The sequence below is a fragment of the Anser cygnoides genome, chromosome 16 (assembly GCF_040182565.1).
Source record: "Anser cygnoides isolate HZ-2024a breed goose chromosome 16, Taihu_goose_T2T_genome, whole genome shotgun sequence".
Taxonomy (NCBI): domain Eukaryota; kingdom Metazoa; phylum Chordata; class Aves; order Anseriformes; family Anatidae; genus Anser; species Anser cygnoides.
Genome location: NC_089888.1, coordinates 2,288,387 through 2,314,957, shown reverse-complemented (window position 1 = coordinate 2,314,957; position 26,571 = coordinate 2,288,387). Strand labels below are relative to the sequence as shown.

General features: G+C 43.3%; 2 protein-coding genes across 5 annotated transcripts in view; both read right to left on the bottom strand.

Annotated features, from left to right (window-relative positions):
- LOC106040808 (peroxidasin homolog) overlaps positions 1–10,206 on the bottom strand; it is a 45,362-nt gene extending 35,156 nt beyond the window's left edge. The window contains exon 1 of one of the 3 annotated variants that reach the window (XM_066978040.1): positions 8,457–10,206. In XM_066978040.1, the coding sequence (XP_066834141.1) occupies positions 8,457–8,620 (164 nt within the window). In that variant the 5' untranslated portion in view covers positions 8,621–10,206. The remainder of the gene's footprint in view (positions 1–8,456) is intronic. The other 2 variants (XM_066978039.1, XM_048074625.2) reach the window with 2 other exon arrangements.
- A 2,033-nt stretch (positions 10,207–12,239) lies between these two features.
- PCMTD2 (protein-L-isoaspartate (D-aspartate) O-methyltransferase domain containing 2) lies at positions 12,240–24,254 on the bottom strand. Of its 2 annotated transcripts, none has more exons than XM_066978041.1 (7): positions 24,096–24,254; positions 23,138–23,332; positions 20,707–21,039; positions 19,620–19,722; positions 17,666–17,837; positions 17,151–17,274; positions 12,240–15,643 (listed from the first exon to the last, which is right to left on the bottom strand). In XM_066978041.1, the coding sequence occupies exons 3-7, from the start codon at positions 21,011–21,013 to the stop codon at positions 15,264–15,266; spliced, it is 1,086 nt and encodes a 361-aa protein (XP_066834142.1). In that variant the 5' UTR covers positions 21,014–21,039; positions 23,138–23,332; positions 24,096–24,254; the 3' UTR covers positions 12,240–15,263. The 2 variants fall into 2 exon arrangements, with proteins under 2 accessions (XP_066834142.1, XP_066834143.1); XM_066978042.1 differs by having other exon boundaries at positions 24,059–24,195.
- Positions 24,255–26,571: the final 2,317 nt, after the last annotated feature.

Genomic DNA, 26,571 nt, shown 5'->3' with positions numbered 1-26,571 from the left:
GTAAACTAAGGAGCATTCGGAGTCACAGTTTAAAACAAGAATTCTACACATCGCTAAATGTTCAACACTTATTTTTAGAATGAGCTTCGACAAGAATTGTGGCCTACTTAAGACTATAACGAAGTGCATTCACTGGCAGATAGCTGTAAACAAACAGAGTGAGTATCCAAGGGTTTTTGAGCAAGTATTGGAGGGGAGGATACACAGTAAATAAAGCTGATTTTAGTTTAAGATGTAATGTTTCTTCGGCATAACAGTTTGCAAAGAAGGTTATTTTATGTTAAAAAGAATCCCACTAAGCTTTCTTACTTTTAGGCAGAAAAAATACAGTATTTTTATTGAACTCAAGTTATGCTGAAATATTAAATCTCTGCCTTGTTACCCCATTTACCACTGAATGCAATAGAATGACAGTGGAAGTTGTCTCTTCTCTTGTTTTTTCCCATTTCTGTAGCTTTTCAGCTTTGAACAAAGAAATGAGTAGACTAAATAACAGAATTTTCTCCCCTTTCTTAGTGGTATCGCACACTGAAGAGCTAGAGGGCAGGAAGGCACACAGCTTCAGCATTTTGAAAAAGGTATTTCATATGTAACTTGCAAGCAACTTTCGTCCACTGCAAACTCTGCAGTCTGGGCAGATCCCCCTTTAGAATTGCACTTTTTAACAATAATTTAACCTTTGACATTTTCTGGTGCATTTAGTTTTACTTCCATTGTTTTGAATGCATATTTCTTGCTCTCCTTGTTGGAAGGTGTCACAGATCCCTCTTCACTGATGATGTGGATTTGATGCTATCTGTACAGAGCTTTCGAGGCCACGGCTGACACCGTAAAGCCAAATACAATTAACTATCGGCAAAGGCGATAGCACGATGAGCTGTTCTCCACGGTCTCATTAAAAGGAAATGAGGGAAAAAACTAGACCATGAGAAAAGGTGAAGAAATGCAAACTTGATTTATGCACTGTAACACACAGACACCAACTCTGCCTCCCTGGGGGGCTGTGAGGAGAGTGTAATTAGTCCAGGCAGCTGGCTACAGGTAATAGGGGAGGGAACAAACAAATGGGAGAAACACACAGGAGTCAAGGCTGAGGCTGCTGATGCTCGTGAAAGGCAGCGGGACGCGGACAGTGAGGTGTAAAACACCACCTTGGGTCACAGACTGTTGGTGGAAAAAAAAAAATCTGACTATTTTAACGAACACAGCCAACTACAATCCTTCACACCCCAGCATTCACACTTAAGAGCACGGCTTCCCCAGCTGAAACTACAAGCAAAACCCAGAACCACAGGTGACTGAAAACGCCTCTGAAAAGCCATCAAAATAAACACAAGCTCCCCCACTCCCAGGATTGCTTTCACTGTGGGTCACTTGCGGAAAACAACTCCATGGAAATGGTGCTGGGGAAGTCTGCAGCTCCCTAAGCAAGTCAGACCTCCTGGAGAGTGGGATTTTTCACCTGTGAGAGCAATAAAGCAAGCCTGGGCTGCAGAGCCTGGCAAGAGCAATCACGCATCACTAATAAAGGTCTCAGCACTGCAGCTTGGCTGCACCTTTTCTATCAGCAGTGTTCCTGCCGGTGAGAAGCACGGGGGCAGAGATGCCTCCTGATAGTTCCCATTGCTGGGTGAGCACCAGGTCTGGTTTCATGCACTGCAAACTCACAGGAACTTTTCCCCACCACCACCCTCAAGGAGCAAATAATAAAGCTTAGCATGTTATTTTAATGAAATGCCTTGATTTTTCATCCCTTTTCAATTCCAGGTTAAGATCTCCAAATGAGTCCCTGGACCCCAAGTTCTGAACTCATCTGTTTTGCACTCCTTTGGAAGGGTCACTCTGGTTTGCCTTCCATCACACAACGGCAACAGTCTGAGAGGAACCCATATCTTCATCCTTACCAATGCATTTAAAAAAAGAAAAACAAACAAACAAAACAACTTTGGCTCCTCCACAGCATCTTCCTCCAGACTTTGCCTTAGCCTTGAGCTCAGCTAGTGAAAGAACACCATGTAAGGCTGCACTGGGAAATTCCTGGCTTGCGTGCAGTGATTGAGAGCATTCCCATTCCCTGCAGAGTTTGTTCCTTTTTACACAGAAACGCTTGTTTCTCCCTATTCCCAGGGTACTCGCTTTGGAAACTTGATGTTTCTCCCAACAAAGCAGTGTGCTTTTCACCAGGACCCACCACGCAGCTGCTCGGGTGCCAGCCTGTCCCAGCTGCTGTGGATGTGAGCAGCTGGGCTCCCTCCCTCCCGCCTGCTTCCTTCACCTTGGGATCTGCAAAACGGGGGGGCCGGGGTGAAGTCCCCTGTGATTTAACTCTCTCCCATGCTTTCAAAGCTGACAGCCTGGGGTTACAAGAGAGGATCCCAGACCTTTTCCTACCTTCACACAACCAGCGCACACCCAGTGTCCTGGGACAGCGGCTGTCCCGCACCACTCAGCACGGATCCCTCCAGACAGCAGCAGCTTGACTGCCTCTGCAGAAAACCTCACCAAATCCTCGTGCCAAAACACCACGGCTCTGGCAGGAAACCGGATGGAACGCATGGATAATCTCGGATCTGCTAGTGAAATAACTCACCTTTCCTGACTGTGGGAACTCTCAGCCCTGTCCCCGAGGCTTACCAAGAAAGAGAGAATTTGCAAATGGCCTGGGGACACAGGTATTTACACTCAAATCTTTACGATCCTCTCAGCTGTTATCAGAGCAATCGTTCCTGAAATCATTGTGTTAAATAATTAACAATGATTAGCATATAAAGCAATCTACAGCTTTTACAAGAAGCTTCCATTTCTGTTTAACTTATTTAGGCTTTTAAAGAATGATATATATTACTGTTACCTAACCAGATAATTAGCTACATGAGGTATTTTACTGCAGTTCTGTGGAAATTACTGGGTTTGCTTCACTGAAGTATCTTTTGTGTTCAAAACACTGCGCACAGCAATGGTGCTGTCAGTTTGGGGCCATTTAACCCAGAAGTGGTTGGGTAAGTGGCAGCCAACCAGCCATTATCACCAAAGACATTGAGAGTAAAGGTTGTTTTTACAAAGGGAGATAAGACATCGAGGTTCCTTCCAGTTTTTCCTGGGGTGTGTAAGACATTCTAAACATGATTTTTAAGTCAAGTTTCCCACTTATAATAAGAGCCAGAGCACTTGTCAGGAAGATGCTCGTTTATCTAACTTATCCACAGAACATCGCAGTCAGCTCTGCAGGTTCCCCCACGCTGCCAAACAGCTACAGTGCTGGCAGGAAGGGAAAACAGCCTTGCTGAGATGGGAATGAAGTCTTCCAGACTCATTGTCATCAGCTCCCCGGCTCAGGAATGTCCCTCTTGCACACAAGACCCCAAACGGCTTTAATAAATGACAGCCTTCATCTGTGAATCCCTACAAGGACAGCTGAGCGTTGTCATCTCTGCTAGGGAGAGGAGACCACAGGGGGGCTCCGGGCTGGGGAGCCAAGTTTCTGCTATTTTGGGGCGTTCCAGTTTAAGACATCAAGATTTGACTCTGAGGAGTGAAGAGGAAGGAAAATACATTCAGCATGGAAATACTGATGAAGAAGATAGTAAGATGATGGATGAAACAGAGAAGAGCAAGCATATGCAGAGAGCCTCGTGCTGCAGAACAAGCTGCTATTCCCTTTTGTACACTTCTTACAGATTGAAAGAGGGATGGGCATGCTAGATTTTAACTAAGAAGTTACCACAGGCATTCCTGAAAAAAGCTTTTTAAAATTTCAGCACCCACAAACAGGGCAGATTTTTAAAAGGACTCCCTCTTCATCAGCCGGAGCAAGAGCTCGACAGTAATTCAGCTTGGTGCGTTGACTGCTGCTGTGTTGATCCCCCTTCTTCTGTGCACACAAGCCAGCACACACTCACAGGCACGTGTTCAACTGTGCAAGACTACAGCACTCATTTATACAAAAAAAAGTGGTTATTGGCAGTTCTGGGTGGTTTGGGACCACCACGGGCACTCCCCACAGCCCCCCTGGAAGCCCAGATACCAAAGATGCGACTCTGGTCAGGGTCTGGAGGAACTCGGGCTGTACGATGTGTCTGGAAGAGTTGCACAAGGCATCTGCTGGTGCTTCTTCCTTGCCGGAATCATTTTGCCATGCGCCACCAAGCATCCCATAGCTTTCACCAGTAAAAGGCAGGTGCGCAAAACACCTCCAAAACACACTTTTGGCCCTGAACACGTATTAAAGTAGGAAGATTACACAGCAAACTGTTGACCTCATCAATCTTAGATAATTTGAGCTATTATGTATTAACAGCTGGTATGGAGATTACGGTCTGATCCTAATCAAATGAGCTAAATCTATTCTTGGATATTCATGTCAGCAAGGAGGAGTCTCTTAGCCTAATGAATATTTCCTTTGTACCATCTATTCAAGATATTGCCCACATCAAATAATGACAATATTCCCTCCTCCTGAACTGTATACTGAGCCTGGTCCAGAAGTGGTAAAAGAAAGTTTCAGTGTGTAAAGATATATTTATTTTTTTAGGAAACCCAAAAAGCAGTAGCACCATGTGAGCTTAAATGAACTGTTAATGGCATTTTTAAATACCAAGTCCCTTGCAGCAAAGATGTTGGCTTTTTTCTTTCTTAAGAGCATGACCATTTCAGTCTTTAACCAGAATATAAATGCATTCTTTCACCAAAAAATACTGATTTCTCCATTCTACTGATGTAGCCCAATCTGAGAAAGCGGCCTTAAAGAGCACAGGAAAACATCCTGGTACAAGTATGAGGAGAAGGATGTTGTGAGACCAAGGCAGTCAGGGGAAGTGCAGATATTGAAGTGAGAACCAGATGAAGGGGCACTACAGGTCAGTGAAGACAGGATTTCTAAACACTTGAGATAACCACAAACCCCGGAGTTAGGATGATGTCACCAAAAGATGCTGGAATGCTTCTAGGGAGGAAAGAAAAAACACAAAACCTTCAAATACCTTCCCTCCCCATCTTCCTTCTGATGAAGTAACTTTTATAAATAGAACATACAGAAGACCTTGGTCACTTCCAAGGGTTTAATGATGATTAAATACTGCAGCAAAAGTCGGAAGGAGATCACACCTGGAACATCCAGAATGTGTGGGTGTACATTCAATGACTGCATCTAAGACTATCACAGGCAGAGGAAATGACTAATCCATTCTTCATCTGAGAGACCGAAAGCGCACGACAGAGACCACAATGGGAGCAGCATTTCCAAGAACTCATTTGCTCAGTAAGCCTTCCCCCTACAAATGTAGATGGTTTTCTTGCAAATATGCTTCTTAAGACACACGGAGAGTGCTGCAGCCTGTCCCAGCGCAGCCTTCCCTCCTGCTGCGTAACATCCGACTGGAGGAAAAGGGGAACCGAGCAGGCAGCCAACATGCGGCACGCTGCACAGCAATGATGGGAAACAAAGCTCACCAAAGTGGCCGTGCCCACGCTGCCCAATTAGCGACCAGGTCTGCGAACAACTGGGTCACCTCCCGTTCATGCCAGCAGCGCGTTTGCATCCCAGCTACTGCGCCGTCTTTGCTGGTGCCCTCAGCTACGTTTCTCTGGAAGTCCTCATTCATTACGTGCTATGCATAATGCAAAAAGGAGAATAACCCACGGATAATTGGATTGCAATCCATTAGCTGCCAGCCAGAGGGGAACTTCTTTCCATGGATTTCTTCCCCTCGTGCCCACACGTTTCAAAGTTTATTGTTTCAAATGTCACTCTGTAGAACAAATGACTTCGAAGGTTAAAGACCTATTGAAATTTTCGGAGTGTATGTTTCACAGCTGTTCCCTTCTTTGGGCTGCTGGCTAAAGAAACTGCTCGAATCCCAGCGGTAACCAGCAGATCACATCTGGATAATCGCGTTCCAGTTGAACAGACAGCAGCCAAAATACGTTTACAGTTAAACACCACAAATTTTTATAGCTTACTTATCTGTACACACGTAGCCATTCCTGCCATCCTATTCTCTGCTCGGGATAAAACGAGCAGACTTCATTACCCAAGACAAATAGTCTATTGCTAAAACCAGACATTGGGCCAGATCCTCGGCTGCACCCAGCTGGGACTGGGAAGGGAGGAGGGAAACGGCGACCAAAGAGGAGCCAGTAACAGCTCATCAATCCCGGAGCTGGTTCCATGCCAGTCCCAGCATCACTCAGAGACGGCCATGGGCTGCTCCAAGTTACGCCAGCTGGCTACCGCCCCGAGGGGGCCATCTGCCAGCAGGGCTTGTTGAAGCACAGCGTGTGTCGGCTAGAAGACTTCCCTGCTCTTCAAGGATTGTTCGAGAGAGGGTGGCACGGAGTCACGGAAGTCAGAAAGTCCCAAACTCCCGACTTCAAAGCAAAGCCCATCTGGAAGCTGCAGCTGTTCGGCGAGGGAACAGAGCTGGAGCCTCGCATCGGTGTTCGAATCTGCAGTCACAGATTCGGTCCTGTTCATACCAAAGGGCAAATGTGGAAAATATCACAATCCCACATTTTCTACTCAGAATAACTCCACGATCAGATATTCTTGCTATAATTCTGAGTGTTCGCATTGAGCAGTAACAGTTCTCCTCCCAAGAGAAAGATTAACGTACCTAAAAGCTGGAGTAGTCAGGGCCTTGGTTAAGAAGCATTCTTTGATCTTTCAGTGTTTTTTTTTTAAAGTTTAATTATTCAAATGGTATTTATAACAGATACAATGGGATGCTGTATGGCAAATGCATTTACATACATTAAATCCTCAAGATTGCCAGAAAGTCAGCATCTTTACTTGCTGCACACCGTAAAAAGGCACGTGATCTGCCAACAGAGAACTTACCAGGCTCCTATTATTCTGTATCTATGGGAATCACTACTTATCAGTATGGGTTTTACTTATAATTATGCAGGCAGTATTAGAAGAGAATATACCAGATAAAACTCCCTCAAAAATACCAGTCTATAAAGACAGTCATCTCATCTTGAAATATGACTGCTTTCATACCTCACACCTATACCATTTAGCTAATGCCCCCAGTTTCCCATTCAAGAAAAACTTTTAAGGGGAGAAAAAGGCTGGTGACAAGTTGGAGAGGGAAACTCTGCAAGTTACTGTAGAGCAGATAGCTACAACCCAGCTAACGTGCAACAAACCATAGAGTAGACAGCATTACTCTGCACAATAACTACATCATCATTAGCCTCGACAGAAAGCAAGTCCAGATTTGGGTCTGCCCCAAGTCGGGGTGAGTCCCACGTAGCCCAGCTGCCATCAGTTTCTGCACCAGCACAGCTCTGGCAGCTAGAGCTAGAGTAGGCATTTCCTTTGTGCCAGTCCTGCTAGGACCTCTGTGGTTTTTTTCCATCCACCCAAGCAGATCTGGATGGCAGCAATTAAAATGCCAGCATCCTGCCTGCATTATGCTCCTTAGGCTGCCAGCAGATAAATTGCATTAGTATTATTAGAGAAATGTTTACAGGAGACACGCTCGTATAGATGTTCTGGCTGAGACCAAATTTGGTTTGTTATGGGCACAGAGAACAGCTTCTCAACCCACTAGAGTTGGAAAAGCTTTACAATCAGCAGTGATTTAACGGTTTTGAGATGAATTTTTGAGAAGTCTTTCCTGCTATTTACAAAAAAAGGTCTTCCAAACTAAGGGATCAGCTAAGAAAAGTGCAAAGAGAAAATTCTGTCACTGCAGAAAATTCGCCACTGCATCCTAAAGACACTCTTAAGCATAGGATATACCACAGAATAGGATATACTATACAGAATGAGAGGAAGGTGCTCTTCTGGACCTGTCACTAAGAGCTGTTCAGAAGTCTGGGAGTGCTACATGCCCTTTTCCTACACCTTTTCTGTATGAATGGACACACCCAGCAGCTCCCTCCCCAAAAGGAACAGCAAGCCCAACAGGTATATTTTTACTTCTCAAGGAGCTTATGAGATGCCCCGATTGCTGTTTTCTTAATAAACCTTACATGTGGTTTGTATAGTTCAGATTGAAACAGGAAAGCCAAAATTTAAAGTCTACGAAAGAAATAGGGTTGTATTTATGAAAAATTAGGTGTTTTGTTCTGTAGAGACAAAAGCCCGAACTGCTGTATTTCCTCTCTCTCTCCTATACCCATATACAAAGCCTTCTCAAACATAAACTGTGTACCTTTCTATAAGCACGGTTTAATATTTGTGACCTTTGATTCTCCAAAACCTTCTTCCAGGGATTTCATGGCATTCTTCTCATGCATTTTTCAACTCCCTCGATTGTCCTGTTAACAATTAACTGATGCCAAAAGAAGCAGTTTCTTTTCTATGTTCTAAAAGCCTGAAACAGTTTGCAGTGCAGACAACTCTGCACCAAAAAGGAGAAAAAGCATGCCTTTAGCCGTGGCTTTTTCTTTCTCCTTCCTAGAGACCAAGCAGGTAAGAAAGGCAGTAAAATGAAATAGCTACTCACAGTATGTTTGTCTGGGGAGGGATGTCGGGGATGGTTTCCAGCATCAGATGCATGCATCTCACCGTAGTCCTGAAGCACAGGCAGCGACTGGGGCAGGAACAGGAGAAACTAAGCAAGAGGAGAAAGCACAAAAAGCCTAGGAGAGCTGAAGATTTGATCAGCATGGTGTTTGCCCGAGTGTATTTTCCTCAATTCTGAACTGCAGGGAGCTGACAAAAAAGTTTCCCAGCCCTGAGGTCCGGGAGGAGGGGACTCATCAGCATGTGTTTGCAATTAAATTAAGGCAGTTTGACAGTCCAACCGCCCACCCTCCCTGCCATTATGTACATCATTGAAGATCAGACTGTTCCCACCTCTCTTTAATCGTGGTGTTGAAATCTTAAGTCTTAATTTTGATTTATTCTTGCCTTGTTTCTTGTTTTTTAACAGCAGGTTAACTCCTTAGCCATTTATCTAAAAGCATACAGAATGCACCTTTGTGGACAATGACAAAAAACTGCTAGGGCTCGAATAGCCTGGGATCATGCTTTTATGTCAAAATTTTTGCCTTAACACTCACTGCAGACTAAGGATGGCATCTTATCTAATAGCCTCTGTCAAACGTAGCAGGCGGTATGACTTTTAGGATAGTTATTGCATGTACGTATAACATCTGGTAAAATACATCTCCCACTATTTGTGGGAACTTGGAGTGCTACAGATAAGGGAATTTAAAAGGGAGACCGCTAACAAAGATAAATAACCTGCAAATAAAGAGAAAAAAACCCTGACCGTATGCTTTCTGTTATGTTACACAGAGTAAAATCTGATTAATTTCAAAGACTTTTTAGCTAATGTAGTTTCACACTACAAAGATGTCATTTAGAAAAATGTTAGGGCTCTGGAAAAAACAAGGGCAATTGAGGTGTGAAGAGGGAGAGAAACAATGGAAACAACCACGTTTGAATTGCAGTAACTCCTTCAGGAAATACAGGCTTCTGTTTATCCCATTGAAGGATAAGAAAATTGAGGTGCAAAAGGGAAGACTCGCTCCCCGTTTAATTAATCATTTTTACCATTATAAGGAAGCTTAAGAGTGCCAATGGCTTGTCTTTAAGTTTTCAGTTATTACTATACAAGATCCCAAATGCATGGTTTTAACAGAAATGTGAAACATTAAGGCTCGTTAGGATATAAAGCCACATTAGGAAGTCCAGACGCGGCATCATTTCATATTACCTGGAGGACCAACCCAAAGTTCTCTATGAATCTACAAGTCTGCTTTACGGTGTAAACTGCAAAACAATTAACATGGCAAAATGGTACTTAACCACAGCGACATCACCTCTCTGGTTCTCTTTTCCCCTGGGATACTTTGTCACTTGAGCATTTGTGGTCCAAGTGTTGTTCTCTGTAGTTTCTTTTCAGGTGGTTATTTTTGCCAGTCTCCCTCTCAATGGCCCTGTAAATCAAGGCTTAGAAAGCACCTTCCAGAATAAAATAATAAGATTATTGGTCTCCTCCTCACCCAGAAAACTTGCAGGTATTTAGTCTCTGCTGACACATATGCCGTTGGACAAATTGCCATTATACAATAGCTGATGCATTATACTCGAGCACTTAGAAATTTAAGCAGGAGTCATTTAATACACGGTAAAAGCTATTTTCTTCTGGCCAGCAAAGGACATTATGCAGCAGGTTTCTTGCCTCTGATGCTCAAGCAATCTGCTGGTTGTTTGCACTTGCACCGCTTTGAAAACCAGGGAAATTGTTGAACTCCCCCCCCCATTCCCCCCAGGACCAACTCATGCTTTTGAGCATAGTGTCCTCTAGTGGCCACCCAGCCCTTTCTTACCAAAACAGGTCGTAAAAGAATCAGCATCTGCTCCAGCCTTTAAATAACACCCTGAGTGCTCCAGGTAAGTGACAGCTTTTAATTCCGATTTGAGAGGTCAAGTGCAGCTCCCTCCTGCATGTGCATTAAAAAAGATGACGCAGGTTATGTCACTGAAATCTGCAAGAATTAAGTCATATTGTCCTCCGCTCTGGTCCCTGGGCCATCTGTTTCCAAAACATGAACTCTGTTAGAACAGGATAACTACCTAGGAGCTGCTCTGTAAGTATTTCTAGGAAAATAAGCAAAACCACTCTCTTCTTACTGTGTTTCAGCATTTATGAAATTCGCCATCTTCTGTCGCACAGTTGGATGCTTCACAAACACACCACTTCTGCCCTCTGCCTCCGATTATGTCCGGCTGCATGAACTATGAGCTCTAAATCAACCACCTGCAAAAAACATTCATTCCCTTCCAGGTTTCTTTATAATGTTAAGAGAACTCAGTCATGTTTCTATACGCACTTGTCTTTGCAATGTTCAGGGCCTGGTTGTGCAGTTGATGACAGCTTCCAGATGGATGGATGGGTATTTACTTCTTTTGTGGGATACGGATATTTGGCAAAGGCATCAGATTTAATAATGGCCATACGACAGGGAATAATTTGAGTGCATAAAGGCAAGTTCTGCAACCCAAATCTACTTAGGAGCAATCTTCACTTGAAGCATTCCTCTTCTACCCTATCTCCCCTTCATGACAAACGGGATGTTTGAGAGATGTTACAAAACACTAATGATCACAGTTCCCTTTCATTTGCATCAATTCATTTTATTTTCCAACAACATGACAAATTGTTTAAGAAAAAAAAGGAGCGTGCAGGTCTGAAGAAAAAACAAGAGTTAACTCCTAAATGACAAGAACAAAAGTTAATGCTTGCGTCCTGTGCTTCAGCATTTGCAGCCTGTGCTAGAAAGGCTTTTTCCACACTGGAAGAACACAAGGAAGAGTTTTGTTGTTCTTGTTTTGTTGTTGTTCTTTTTTTTTTTTGTGTGGGTGTTGCTTTTTCTTTTAAGCACCCTTGTTTTTAACCATCACTTCTGTCCCAGCAAAAAGATTTCATAAGAGTACACCCCCTGAAGAGTTCACTACCTTCCAGGGAACTGCGATGTGTTTTTCAGTAGGAAGTGAACATAAACATTACCTGTCTTGACAAGTTTAATCTACTTGATGTGACACATCCATGGCTTTCCAAAACAGGACAGGATTTTTTCTTCTAGCAAGCATCGTGTGAAGGAATGCATTAACACTGTACTAGGCTCATTTTATAGCTTGTAGAAAGACATCTATCATACAGACAGACAACAGGAAGAAACGGTCTACAAAGAACTATCACATGGAATAAAGGTGAACAGACATTTAATTGCCAACAGCTGGATTTGCTATTATGAACAGCTTTCTATTACAGCTGAAGCATTATTCTCAATATTACCAGAAGAAAGCTTTGAAACTAGCTCCTAAAAATCTGCATTAATTAAGCACTGAAACAGCATAGGAGATGAAAGGGGAATTGCAGAAATGGCAGTAGTTCAGAATGCATTAAACAAGGTACTGTCGTGTTTGCTTTTGGTGATCTTGTCTCAAAGCAGAGGAACAGACCTGATGACCTCTTGATGTCTCTGTTGTCTACAAGCCTATCAGCTGGGTAAGTGAGCTCTCTTTTCTATTAAAATCAAGATCAGTGCTGTGTACACTGATTCCAAAACACATCTTGCACAAGTCCATTACATACGGATTTGGAAATCATCAGATGGGCAGGTTTCTTTTGATTATATTCTGAGTTCATCTAAAACTATGCACCTGGACCATATTATTAAGTGCTTTTTCTAGTGTTCTAGTGTCTTAACCTTCAATTATGGAAATAAGCACTTATCTACAAAGTATTCTAATCACAACACGATGCAAAGCCATGTTAAGAAGGCTAAAAAGTCTTTACTGAATTTATTGATACAGAAACACTTATTAATGAAAGTTTTTAAATGGTGTAACACTTTTGCATGCCTCAGGCCAATTTAACTTGTTTCTATACACAGATTTTTCAGCTTACACACTAATGATTAAAGCAGTTTGAAGTTAGTTTCTTTTTGCAAGTTTACTGCACTATCAAACCTACAAGGAGTCAGATACAATTGAAGTAGAAACTTCTTAAAACAAAAAGAAACAGTCAAAGCAGATAAAACTCCTAGAGAGCTTACAGGCTATACAAAAACAATTATGCTACAATTACTCTGCTAAAAACGCATACAAAACTACAGTGCAAATGCTTGTGCACAGGGAAAAATGCATTTATGGTTCCCCTTCATTTATACGCTATAAGCAATACTACTTCACAATTTTATTACACAGAAAAATTCTACTATAGGTTTGTTTGGATCTGTGGGGTTTTTTTGGACAAGGGGACAATCTGACAACCTAGAACATACATTTCCTGTATATATATTTACTTAACCGTATCCAGGAAAAATAGCAGTATTTTATGCATTTTATAGAAGACTACAAAAATCTAGCAAATGTAATAAAAAGGCAAATCTGGTGAAAAATCTGATAAAATATCTTTTAAAATTGGGGGATGGTGTGTGGTTAAAAAAAAATCAGAGGGCTAAACAAAAGATTCTTCCTCAGTCAGCTTTAACACTATCTCAGCAAGGTTTACTAGCATGACCTGAACTTTAAAAGTCTCTTTTTAAATTAAGTAACTTCTTCACAACCTCCATGAAAAACTCTGCAATTGATAAACCAAAAGGTAACCTGCTAGCCAAAAGTAAGAAGCCCCCTGTACTTACTATGCAGAGACATGTAAATTGTGCCACAATACAGAAAGGTGCCCACCTGGTAGGACAGCTATTAAGCAGAAATGCCTAACACCCGCAGAGATGATAGTCTTCGGGGAAGCACAAAGAAACTCTATATAGATTTGATTACACCTCCATTTATCACCATATTCAGGATTTTCATCCATGGGAAAAAAATTAATTGTGGTTGCCAGATTTACAAGATGGGTACTTGCAAGTTTGCAGGAAACCATCAGCTCAGTGGCCACATAACTGCCCCATTCCAAATGCACAAACAGAAACCTGAGGGAGCAGGATAGCTTGGGGTACCATTTAGAACAGAGGTGAAGACTTAGGAAACTTGAGGCAAAATACAGCCTACAACTCTTTCGTATCACATGGCCACCAGCCACATGACTCTGATAATATTTTAGAAGACAAAAAAAGCCTATTAAGCAAGGAAGAGTTCTCCAGCTTGGGCTTAGATGTACGAGAGTTATCTGTACATTTTCAAAGCTCCATAGAACTTTGAAACACCATTGTTAAACAAGTTGTGCAACTCGGTACCATTAACTGAACACCCAGCATATTTTTGGCAGGACAGTCTTCATTCATTCCTCCTCGGAAACTGAGGAGACAGCTTCAAAACAGGTATCAAAGTGACACCACCTTAGGTGCTTTGATGGGCCAACCCTTTTCTTAAACAGCTTTGTTATCTACTGAGGGTTTGTTTTTTACTCCTAGCTTTAGGAGTACTACTCATCAATGCAACCTTAATGGTTTCTTTCCAGCCTATGCTGATTTAAGTAGATTTTTCAAACAGGCTGAACCAAGTCAACTTCCCCTTCCAAACACAGTATCTCCTTCCATCAGCATTACAGGAAGAATGGGGAATAAAAATTAAAAGTCTACAGTCTGCAGTTTTGTGGGTGTAAAGTCCTTCCATGCAAGTCTGGTAAAGCATCTATTTCATCGCTGCAGGAATAAAAACTACTGAGACAATCAACCTCCTTCCACCTACTGTATATGGATTAGATGTACACGAGCTGTCTTCTAGCCACCTTGCTATGGCGGGGCACGCAAAGGAACATCTACAAACTGCATCGATTTGGCTTTCTAGGCAGTTTCCATTTACCCTCCGCAAAACTACGCTTGGCTGATTTCCCAGGGCACAAGCCACTCCGCCCAGGCTGGAGCCCTGCACTCCACTCTGTTCAGCCCAGCAGACGCAAGTTCTCACACTTAACTGCAAAATCTACAGGTTCTGCTTTTACAGGCAATAGTCACAAACTCTCCTACGCATCTCCTCTCTACCCTCGTCCCCATTCAGAATTACTCTGTAAAGATTTCCAGAGACTACAGTCACAACCCTGACAACACGAGCATCCTGTCAAAGCTAATCAGCTTCACAACTCCTCACCTGACTCCACGGCTTTAAAAGAAAGCTTCACATCTCATTAAACTGTAATTCACTAAAAGAGGTGTTTCTCATTAATCAAACCAATATTCTGTAAAACATTTCTACCTTTTACTGAAAACTGATATATTGTTTAAAAGCAAAACTGAGACCAACCAAAGGGGAGCTGATGCTTTCCTTCTGCATTCAAAACTTGGATGCCTCAAGAGTAACACCAAATATTCTTTTCTTTCTTATCCGTAAAAGTTGTGCTTTTTCACGTTTCTGGAAGAAAAAGATTTGCTGGGTCAGCTTTTTACTAATAATCTTCAACCTTCATTAAACACACGCCACGGAAAATACATGACGGGTTGAGCGGCAGAGTGCACAGACAGCAAAGGTCTTCAGGGAACTGCTTAAGAATATAAGAACATTTAAAAACTGCAATTCGGTAGAGCAGCCGTGAGATTTTTAGAACATCTCTCTGCAGTTAGTTTCAGGGAATTAAATCCTCCTTTCTGTAAGCAGCCAAGCATTTCACCAACTTGCTTCCTAAGGAATCCCTGCTGTAGGATCAAACTATAGCACACAACCAAGAAGAAAGAGGAAACTTAAAAAAAAAGCTATAATGTTTAAGTATACAGCAGCCACATTCCCCAGCTAGCCTACTGCCTTGGGTGGTCACATTAGCAGGCAAGCAAGTGGTATACATTTGTCAAGCCCTAAGTAGTACTTTATTTTCTGCCTACTCCCCACTTTCTAGAACAAGTTACTTTTCCCTGTAATAAAGCAGGTAATATTTCAAGGGATCAGGCAAAGGCAAACTCAAGACCTTTTCCCTCAGAAAGTTTACAGGGGGATCTGGCTTTAGTTCAGAGGGTTTGGTTTCCTCCTCTTCTCGCCTCTCGTCCTCGAGCTCCTCACCGTTGTTATCATCTGATGGGTTGGAGATACGACTAGCGAAGACCTCTTTGTCCAAGAAAACAATAGTTTCCATGCGACGGCGACGCACACGTCTTCGTTTAAATCTTGGGGGGTTCTTCAGCCCATTTCCATTTTTGCTCATTGTTTCTTGATGTATAATTTTTTTAATGGTTCCTCGGATGGCTATGCGAGCCAGATCCTGGAGGCTGCGAACAGCCACTGGGGCTAAAACAGAATGAAAACCATGAACAGATACAGAGAAATTCCCCTCAAGAGCACTCACAGGAAAAGCTGCATTTGCTCAGATTAAATCAGGCCACTTGAATTCCCTGCTGTGATTTCAAAAACAGCTCTATTCAGCTCCTGTCAACTCCGATAAACTGTATTGTAACTTTCCAAACAAAATTTAATTACGCATTTCTCTCATTAACTGGAGAGAAAGAATGGGATGAAAGAAGAGTTGTGTGTTTTGATGTCAAGTCCTCACAATTATTTTAATATACACATCTTAAAGATTATAAGAATGTAGATTTAGGGAGTGATACTGTGACTAGTTAATAACCAATATATTTTCCTACTGTAGATAACTAGAAGTGAAGTCTATTTAACTCTTCCACACAATGACTTTCCTATTGTGAAGTTATTTCAGCTTTGCCAAGTTGTTCTTTTACAAAACGAGTACTATTTATGCTCTTCAAAGACTGCTTCAGACTTGTGGGGTGAAGGCTGGCTGGAAATCTATTGGTAAAAATAACTTTAGAAGCAAACATCAAGTTATTGTATTAAAAAAATACTTTCCACATTAACGGCTTGGAAAACTACTGTCTTCTGCGCTTATTTGCTGCCAGTATATAAATGCATAACATAACCCGTGCAGCACAAAGAAAAAAGTAATATACTAATGCATACATCTATATGCTAAAAAAATCAAAACCATCTTCAACTGAAAAGCAAGCATTCCTGTGATCTGGATGAATGAATCAGAAAAAAAAACAGCATGTAATAAATGCAGGTCTCTCTACAAAGACACCATAAAAAGTATGCTCAAACACATTTTTAGTGGACTTTATGGTACCGTATGGACTGCTTACTGAGGTGCTTTTTGTCACACAAAGACACCTTTCCAGAATAAGAACAAAGCCTGACTAATCTCTTTATGAGTATCTTTGTCTTCATGCATTCTTAAGAGGCCTCTCTACAACAAAGTCTTAATCTGAAGATTGAGGCCATTGCATATGACTGCATTTCAAACAACGAACCAGAAATTGCACAATTTACTTCTCTCAAGTGTTCCGGGTTCAGGATTATTCTTAACTGCTAGGCAGTGAGAGCCTTTGGGTAGGGGATGTTTGTTCACAGGTACTGCCCATGTTATTTTCCATCACCATGGCACAGTGCCTGAGAACCGTGACAGTACATGACTCCAGACTGAAATAGATGTCTGAACACGCAAAGACAATGACCAAATATCCCATGAAGCTTCGGTACTATTTCACAACAGATCATTTATATTTAGAATTTTAATTATGCAATTCTGATTCTAGCAGCAGATAGACTCCAAGATAGACTGGGATCCAACACAGGAGTCTTAAAGACTGTTCAAAGAAGGAAGCAGATGGAGTAATTTTTATGGAAAGGATTGATAGTGATGTTAAGAACAAGGAAGCAAGACGCATCTTATGAACAAAGAGCAGACAAAATCTCCCCCATAGCCAAGAACATTTGTACTCACGCAAGTGAACAAGCCTTGATTTTCCTGAATCTGCGTGGTTGGGCTGAATCAAAGGAGCAAAAGAAACAGCAAGAATCTTCTTGGTTTCCCAGGCAGAAGGACCAGTACGAGTTATCTTAGTTAACTAAACCAAAACAAGGATGTTATTTTTCTGTGTGTGAACTAATTAGATTTTTTTAAACAGAAAAAAACAACTCCTCTACCTGGACAAGCAGTTAAAGTACTAGAAACTGTAATAGTAAAAAATTAGATAGTAAAGAGGATTGCTTTTTTTCCCCCCTCCAGAAAATTCAGAACTCCTGATGGGACTGGCCCCAAGTATCTTTTTCCATTGAATATGCATATGCACAGAATATGTACACTGGCAGTTTAGGTCGCCCAGCTTTCCCACTTCTCTCCCAGTTTTGAACCAAAAGAAGTGGTAAGAAGTGCAAACTGAAGGAATAGCTACTGACTACGCTGAAATCAGAATTAAAAGTAACTGGAAGAAGAACATGAGTAGAAAGGCACTCAACCTTCTCTTCTAGAGGCATGACAAGAATTCCCCCAACTTTCAACAGGTTCTTCATGTAGTCTTCGTGTTCCTTCTGTACTCCAGCACCACAGTAAACACGGTCATACTGAGTACAGTCCGGGGAAATCTCTAAACAATTGCCGGTAACAAATGACGGCTCACAAAATTCAAATCTGAAAGTTAAGAAGATTGTGTATTATACAGGAATATTACAATATATCAAATGAATTACTTTCATGATTCTGGAAAAAATGAGAATGAAGAATACTCAAAAAAATGTTTCATGGCATTTCTCCTCCCAAGCCCTTGTATTCTAGAGATTGCCAGAACAGACCACAGCTGGAAATCCTGAAACCACAAAAACCTTCAGGTGAGAGCTCGCAGGTAAAAATATCCAAAGGGTATTGATGCAAGACTTCACACCTGATTTGCATATAACTTCAGAAGTAGCTATTTTCAGTTAGCTAATGCTGACTCAGTTATAATATCTAAAGATAAACATTTGGCCTGCAATTCTAAATGTAGAAGTCTCGAGGACTACTGTACCAGTTGTTTGGCATTTTCAAAACCTTTTATATGGTTTTCAGATGTTCTGGGGAAGCTTGATGCTTCAGAAATATATGTGCTGAAGCCAATGGCAGCTTTGCCATTAGCTTCAAAAGCAGCTTGATTTCATCCTTCATAAGAATTTTTGTCCATTGAATTTCTGATTTAGTTTAGAAGCAAAATGAGTAATTTTATGACACTTCTGTTTTTCTTACACGCTCTAATCTACATAAGCTTTAAGCTCTACATTTCAGGGCTGACCTTGATAGAAGTTGTACAACATACCCATTTGTCTACCAGCATCTTGAGAGGCACCTCAGTATAGCACCTACTTATTTCCTAAATACTTCCTGAAGCTTTTTGCTTTTGCCAAGCATGTTAGACATTCCTAGCAGCTGGCTAACAGTTCCTACATGAGGTGTTTTAGCAGCGTAACAACTCAGCAGCCACTTCTCTCAGCAACGCCGATTTTCCAGTCATGTTGATTTCTGAATTCAGCTGACTTTTGCTTTTACTTGTCTGCAGAGAAGAGAAAAGCCTCCCTTAAAAACACCTGTTCAAACAATAGCAATGTGACTCTCTGGGGAGGTGGGGACATCAATGTGCAAGCACCTTCCATGCAGAAAAATTTCAGTCGGTTGCCAACATCAGGAAAATACAGCCCTTTCATCAGCAGCTTTCCAGTACTGCAGTAACAGCAATTTCAAAATGGAGTAGTTTAAATTCCAGCATTTAAAGGCTTATTTTCTTCCTCCCACAACAAGATGACTTCCAGGTAGCCAGAGATATTTCACTTCCATGTCTGAACAAACTGTGAGACAGATCCAAAAATATGACAGCTACAACTTTCATTGCTGAGGTTGCTTTTGGCAGTGGTTATCTTGCTAGAAAGTTATTACTTTTGACAGCAGCAGAATGGATGTTGTAAGAAAGAACATAAATCAAATCCCAAGCAGCTTTAGTACTAACTTAATCACTATAAAAATACCTTCCTGTTTTAAAATACCATTTTTCTTCTTCTCAGATAAGACACATTAGGTCACCACAAAAATCAGTTCATATTTTTCTGAATAATCATGCATGCTCTCAGATCACAAACGTAACTATTACTGTCATTTGTGGGTTTCAAGTTGTTACCTGCAATTGCATTTTAAAATAAGCAACCCTTTTCAGCTTGTTCTAAGCTCTGCACCATCAGAACTGCTGTTGAAAACACCACAGCAATTTCTGACCACCACCACCCCCCAAACACGCATCAGCTTAGAAGGTCACACACTGAAGCTCAGCAAGCCTAAGGAGCCAGAATCCTCAGATTACCCTGAATCCAGAGCTGCCACATGGGAGCAAGAACTGCCACGACTACAGCCAAGCACACAAAATGAAACTGAACAGGCATTCAACGTTCTTACTTGTCAAAGCTGTCGCTTGTTTTGATGAAGAAGTCCAATTTCTGCTTTGCATATTCAATCACATCGGAATGGAGCTCCACGCCATGGTTAACACCAAAAGGACCTGAAAATTTCAAAGAAACAGGCAACAGGTAATGCTAATAGGCAACACCACAAAATCCAGCAGAACTGAACACAGCTTTGGTTACTCCCTGTATCAGATTACTCCTTGAGTGTCAGTCAGTGCTTGTGTAGGGCCAGATGTTTTACTACTACAATGGGAAGTGCAACCCTACACTCGCAGCTCCTGTCAGCAAATAAAGGTGTTTTGCAACAATTTGAATCATTTGGTCTTAACTATGCAGGAAATTCCTCTGTAGGACGAGAACACCAATAGTGAAGAAATACTATTATTGTAAAACTGACCACCTGGAAGAAACCTTCAAGTGTAGAATAGCCTGCATGTTCTAATAAAGCCCTCAGAAATATATTATTTTATACCTCCTTATTGATATACTAAAAATCAATACATCCAAGGAAACAGGAAGAGTGACCACAAATTATACCTCAATTAACAACAAAAATAAATTGGAAAAAACAGATGTTATTTATCAACTCATGCTTTTTATTCAGAACTGACTTGACCACTTCAAAAATACTCCAGAAATACTTCAGGGCAAGCTGCAATTACAAAATTGTTCTTTGATGCTTCGTACCTACTGTAGATGCAGTCACAAAGCCAGTTCTGATGCACTAACTGCTCTTCCACAAGCTGTTCCCACCTATATGTTGATAAGAACCAAAACTGGATCTCAGTTAACTGGCAACAAACCCAAGTTTGTGCCCAGTCCTGCGGGAATCTACTAAAAACACCCGTGTAACTTCACTGCTGCCTGCTCCAACTTGCCACAAAAATCTGGACACCATCCAGTTCCAGAAAGAAGGCTGCAAGAATCCTGATGAATTGGCCAGCTGGATTAGTGCACTGTTTACTTTACTAACATTTTGTTTCATTACTTGAAGAATGCTTCCCTCTTAAAAAAAAATCAAAAAAAGTTTTGAAATTAGAACTAATGAAAGTAGTTAACATGATTGAAAAGGTATTTACCCAAGATGAGTCCAACCATAGAACTCAGATAGCCAGTGCCACTGCCAAGATTCAAAAACGACAGCCCGGGTTGCAGATCCAAAGCTTCCATCACCTCAGAGTAAATGCAGGGTGCTGAAAGATGAATATTTCCATGCTTCCACGCCAAGTCCTTGTAGGCATTGTCTTTGAACTCTTCCAGGTAGTAGTCTGCTCGATCAATGGCACGGAATGCCTGCTCTACCAGTTCTGTCCGGATATATTGTGCCTCCTTCAGGTTATCAATTAACTCATCATTGTCTTCTCCTGCACTCACTGCACCTCCCATCTTCAAGTTTTCTGTAAACACTAGAACTAAACAAGAAAAAGGAAAGGTGAGGTATAGAGCATGCATTTGAATGCTAAGTTATGCTGCTGCATATGAAGTCCTTTGAGAGAGACCTTTAGGTACATGAAGGACAAGAAGCAGCAGAAAAACATTACCAGCACCACCCTGCCCTGTCAAACAGCAAAGAACAAAACGCAGTAGATCTGGCATCTAGTACCTGACACTAGCAGGGAAAATCATAATAGACAATTCAGATGTGCAACGCCTGTCTTAAAACAACAGCAACACGTTACGAGCGTGTCAGCTGTTCCACTGAACCCTTTTACATAACAGATTATTCTAGCTGTTATGCTTATAGGTCATTCTTCGTTGCAAATCCGAGCAGTAACGCAAGTCTGGCTTCCCTGCCAGAGCTCTTGCCACATGCAGACTTTTATTTTCATGAGTGTCAAGGGGAAATTATGAGACAAGAAAGGAGAACCAGAAAATCTCAAGTTGCACATTCAAAGAAAACATCAGGATTTGGGGCTCATGGAGGTTAAAAACCTCTGGCCTAGACATAAGCACAAGCTTCCTCTCTTTAGCAAACGTACTTCCACAGAGCTCATCTTTAGAGCTGGCACCATCGTCATCAGTAAAGGACAACGACAGGGACAGCAACTGCAGAGAGAAGTTTCACTGAATCCAGTGGAATTTTTTAGGTTCTCCTAAGTCCTAGATGAGCTAGCCCCCAATCGGAAAACACTTCAGTAACACAGATTTAAGAAGTACAAACACTTCTGATTTTCCTGTCATCTCCAGCGTCAAATTCAGACCCCGTGATGTGGGGGAAAAAAAAGCGAGCACCCTCCTTGCCTGTGCAGAATACTAAGTAGAGATATATGCTTCATGCAGTACAGTATCTGCAGGTTTTAAAGAAGAAAATATACAGGGAGAAGAACACAAAAGAACTTATTACTCTGAATTCTTCTAGCTTTCCTTCCCCTGACCCCACCTACAAAAAAATCCCTTTTCAGAAAGCACCACCGTTTTTTTTTTTTAAATGCATTTATTTACAATGCCTTTCGTAGCTCACAATAATAACCACAGAAGCAGCAGCTTTAGAATTCATTCCTGGGATCAGAAGATCTGCCTACAGCTAAATTGTTGGGGCTTATTTGTTACATTCAGCAGAGAGCAAATGGTACACTTTCATTTTCAGAGGAAACAAAAGAACCCTGCAGGAATCTAAGAAAGTTTCACTGTTACTCAAATAACATACCATCCTGACTACCTGCTGTTGAGACACACAAAACAACACATGCTTCGACAGGGAACTCAAGCCAGTTTTTAATACATTCTTGGCTCAAACATATCAATCCAGTTTTAGACTATTAATACAACTTTAAAAAAAAAAAAGCCTCCCTTTGCTTCTCTGTCGTAACTCCTTCAGTTTCTCTACAGAAAACTACTGTGCTGTATTACTTCACAGTGGAAACACCACAGATTTAAGGCTTAGGTGGGTTCATCAGCCAATTCAATTTTTTTCCCCTCTTATATACAAATCATCACACTGCAACTGCACACTGAGGACTGCTTTTGTCTTTAATACATTCCCTCTAACACTGCATTAAAATACTCTCTTCCCTGAAGGTGTTAATTCCCTTGACCTTTTCTACGTTTAGTTCCTACACTTGCTTCTTTTTTCCACTTAAGCTCTTCTTGCAATTAAAATCTGTGTTTTCAGATTTAAAGCATAAATCCACAAGTCTTTAACGGCGTTCCACTTCGGATGCCAATCAAATTCCTCCCAGTGTATGCAATCCCCACTGGGACAACTGGTCCGACCTGGTTTTAGCTCAGCTTTGTGATCAACAACCGTTCTTCCACGTTCTACAAGTAGCAGACATTTTCTAATGGGATCAAGGAATACCCAAGCTGTAACAGGTGTCAGTTATTTCTGAATTTACTACTTTTACTGAACACTAGTTGCCTTCCAATAAAATGAATGTTTTATAAGCAGAACACAGAACTGCCTCATTCAAATTCCTCCTCAAGTAATTCCATGTTTTTGTTTAATTGTGTTGCCTCCTTCTAATTAGGAGAGAGCACACAGACTTGGAGCAGGATTTACTTGTAACAAACCTTTTAAAACGAGATCCTCTCCATCCACACTTCGCACAGTTGCACTTTTCACACTCCTCGGGCCGAACGCTGAATTCCACAGCTCTGAGCAGGCACGAAGCTCCCGTGCAGATATGATGATCACAGTACAGCTACCAAATCAAGCCGCCTTCCAGCGCTGAAGCATCCCTTCAGTTGCCTGTTGCCATCTTCCTCCTTAAAAACAAACAAACGAGGCTGACATGAGTGGCTGCATTCAGACGCCTGAAACAGAACAATGAAATTAAAGCGGTTTGTTACAAAGCAGGGAGCAGCAGATGCGCCGCAGCAGCCCCAGAACAATGCACAAGGCCCACCAGCACAACTTCTCACCCCGGCAGAGCCCCAGGGCAGCCCAAAGAACCCCACAGCCCAAATTAAGAAACTCCCCCCACCAAATTAACCCGCCACCCAATTAAGAACTCCTCCCCCCAAATTACGAACCCCCACCAAATCAAGACCCCACCCCAAATTAACCCCCCACCCAATTAGGAACCCCTCATCCCAAATTACAACCCCCCGTCCCAAATTAAGACTCCCCCCCACCAAATTAACCCCACACCAAAATACGAACTATCCAAATTAAGACCCCCCCCACTCCAAAGTATAAACCCCCACCCCAAACGACCCTCCCATCCCAAATTACGAATCCTCACACCAAATTATGACCCCCTACCCCAAATGATGACACCCCCACCCCAAATTAAGACCCCTCTCCCCAAACTAAGACCCCCCCTCCAAATTTAGACCACCCCACCCCAAATTAAGACCCCCCATCCCAAATTACGAACCCTCACACCAGATTATGACCCCCCCACACACCCCAAGTGATGACACCCCCCAAATTACGACCCCCCCCACTCCAAATTAAGACCTTTCCAACCCAAATTACGACCCCCTCACCCCAAATATACGACCCCCCTCCCCATCGTCCCCCGACCTCCACAGGCGCAGGCTGTGAGAACCGAACCGGGCCGAGCTGAGGCCGGGACGCCCCCGAACCCCCCCCTCCGGGCTCTGACCCCGCCGGGCCCCCCCCCGGCCCCGCCGCTGTAAACAGAGCCCAGCTGAGCGCCGGCCGCGCACTGCGCACGCGCGGCCCGCCCCACCGGCCTGGGGAGGGGGGCGTGGGGCGTACCACTGCGAGCCGGAGGGGGAGCGGGGCTGCCGGGGCTGTGCCATGGGGGACAGGCGCGGGGGGAGGGCTGTACCACTACGGGGCGGGGGGGGGGGGGGGGTTGTTGTAATGCGGCCTGGGTGTGGGCGGGGTCAGTGTATGGGGACCGGGGATGGGGTTTGTGTAGGGACCCGTGTATGGGGCCTGTGTATGGGACTCACATATAGGTCCTGTGTATGCAACCCATATATGGGGACTGTATATGGGACCCACATATGGGACCAGTGTATAGAACCAATATACGGGGTCTGTGTATGGGATCTGTGTAGGGACCCGCGTATGGGACCTGTGTATGGGACCCGTGTATAGGATCAATGTACAGGGTCTGTGTATGGGGGTCTGTGTAGGGACCCGTGTATGGGACCTGTGTATAGGACCCATGTATAGAACCAATATATGGGGTCTGTGTGTGGGGGTCTGTGTAGGGACCCGTGTATGGGACCTGTGTATAGGACCCATGTATAGAACCAATATATGGGGTCTGTGTGTGGGGGTCTGTGTAGGGACCCGTGTATGGGACCTGTGTATAGGACCCATGTATAGAACCAATATATGGGGTCTGTGTGTGGGATCTATGTAGGGACCCGCATATGGGACCTGTGTATGGGACCCCTGTATAGGACCAATGTATGGGGTCTGTGTATGGGGCCTCCATATGGGACCTGTATATAGGACCAATGTATGGGGTCTGTGTATGGGATCTGTATAGGGAACCGTGTATGGGACCTGTGTAGGGACCCCTATATGCGGCCTGTGTATGGGACCCACGTATGGGACCTGTACATGGGACTGGTTGAGGCTGACACATGAGGTCTGTGTATGATCATATGCACGAACAGGGCCTGCATGTGGGGCCTACACACAGGCCCTACAGACCTGACCTAGCCTCAAACCAAGCCAGGAGAGCAGCCCTACAGGTCATGCACAGTTAAATATGGACCAGGCCCAAGTACAAACTGGGCCTGAGCACAGGCTGAGCCTCCAGCCAGGGCTGCAGGACGGAGCAGAGCTACAGACCAGGGCTCAGGGCCAGTGGGGCCAGCAGAGCAGGGATGATTCCACGATTCTGTGATACCGGCCAGGCCTAAAGGCAGACCATGCCTAAAGAGAGACTGTGCCAACAGCCTGCACCCACAGATCTGGCCTAAATATGGACCGGGTCTAAATACAGCCCCGTGCCCATGTCCCCACCCCATTGTGGCTGCCTTCCCCCCGATCCCATACCCCGTACCCTGCCCTAATCTCGGGCTCAGCTTCTTTTCCACGCCCGCCCTTTGAGCTCAGCACCCAGCTCTCCCAGTTCTCCCAGTCCTCGCGCCCTGCCAGGCGCCTCCGCAGCGCACCCCGCTGCGACGGGGCCTTGTCCCCGCTCCTGCTGGGACCGGGGCTCCCTGGGGTGCGGATCCGCTCCCTAGGGTGCGGGAGCAGTGGGAGCGGCGGTGCTGGGGAGATGCCAGTCTCCGGCTGGCACACGCAGTCCTCGCGCCGTAGCTGAGCCTCCCACGTGAAGCATGGCCAACACCAGATGTTCTGCTATCATTAGTCAGGCTTGGAAAAAAAAAATAAATATGGGAACATGGAAAAAGCATTACTCTGGGGGCTAATTGATATTCTGCATTTTGAGCCTATGAAGGATTGGATTGCTAGGATTGCTAGGACTTTTTATTATTACTTTGTTTTCAGCACCCATAAATATGAAAAAGAAATTCGCTGAGAAGTAAATAAGCGAGATGCTTATTAACCTGGCTCTAGGGGTTGGGGATTGAAGGAAACATGGAGGGTTATCGCAAGACTGCCCCGATATCCGACTCACCATTTGTGCAGCAGGGAGATCCTGTCCCCTCACATTATCTGCCTGAGCATTAGACACACAATTTGAATTATACCCAACCATGTAGGCTCCTTCTCTGGTTGTAACCAACCTAGCAGGGTCTGACAAAACATAGGGGAAAGGTGATTTCTCTCACCCATCTCAGGGTAAGAGAAATTATCCTCTAACAGTGTGTCTCTTCATCCGTAAGTGACCCACACGATGTCAGCTGAGGCTGTGGGATCTGTCTGACCTCCGTGGCTGCAGATCAGACAAAATTGTCTGGACTAGCCTTAGATCGGGGACTTGGTACTGTGTATGGCTGCGAAATGAGACGGAATAACCACATCTAGACAAGAGGCTTCTTGATTTGTCTGAAGATGATTTGTGGGGAAAGAAAAAAAAAAAAAAAGCTGTCCTTCCAGACAC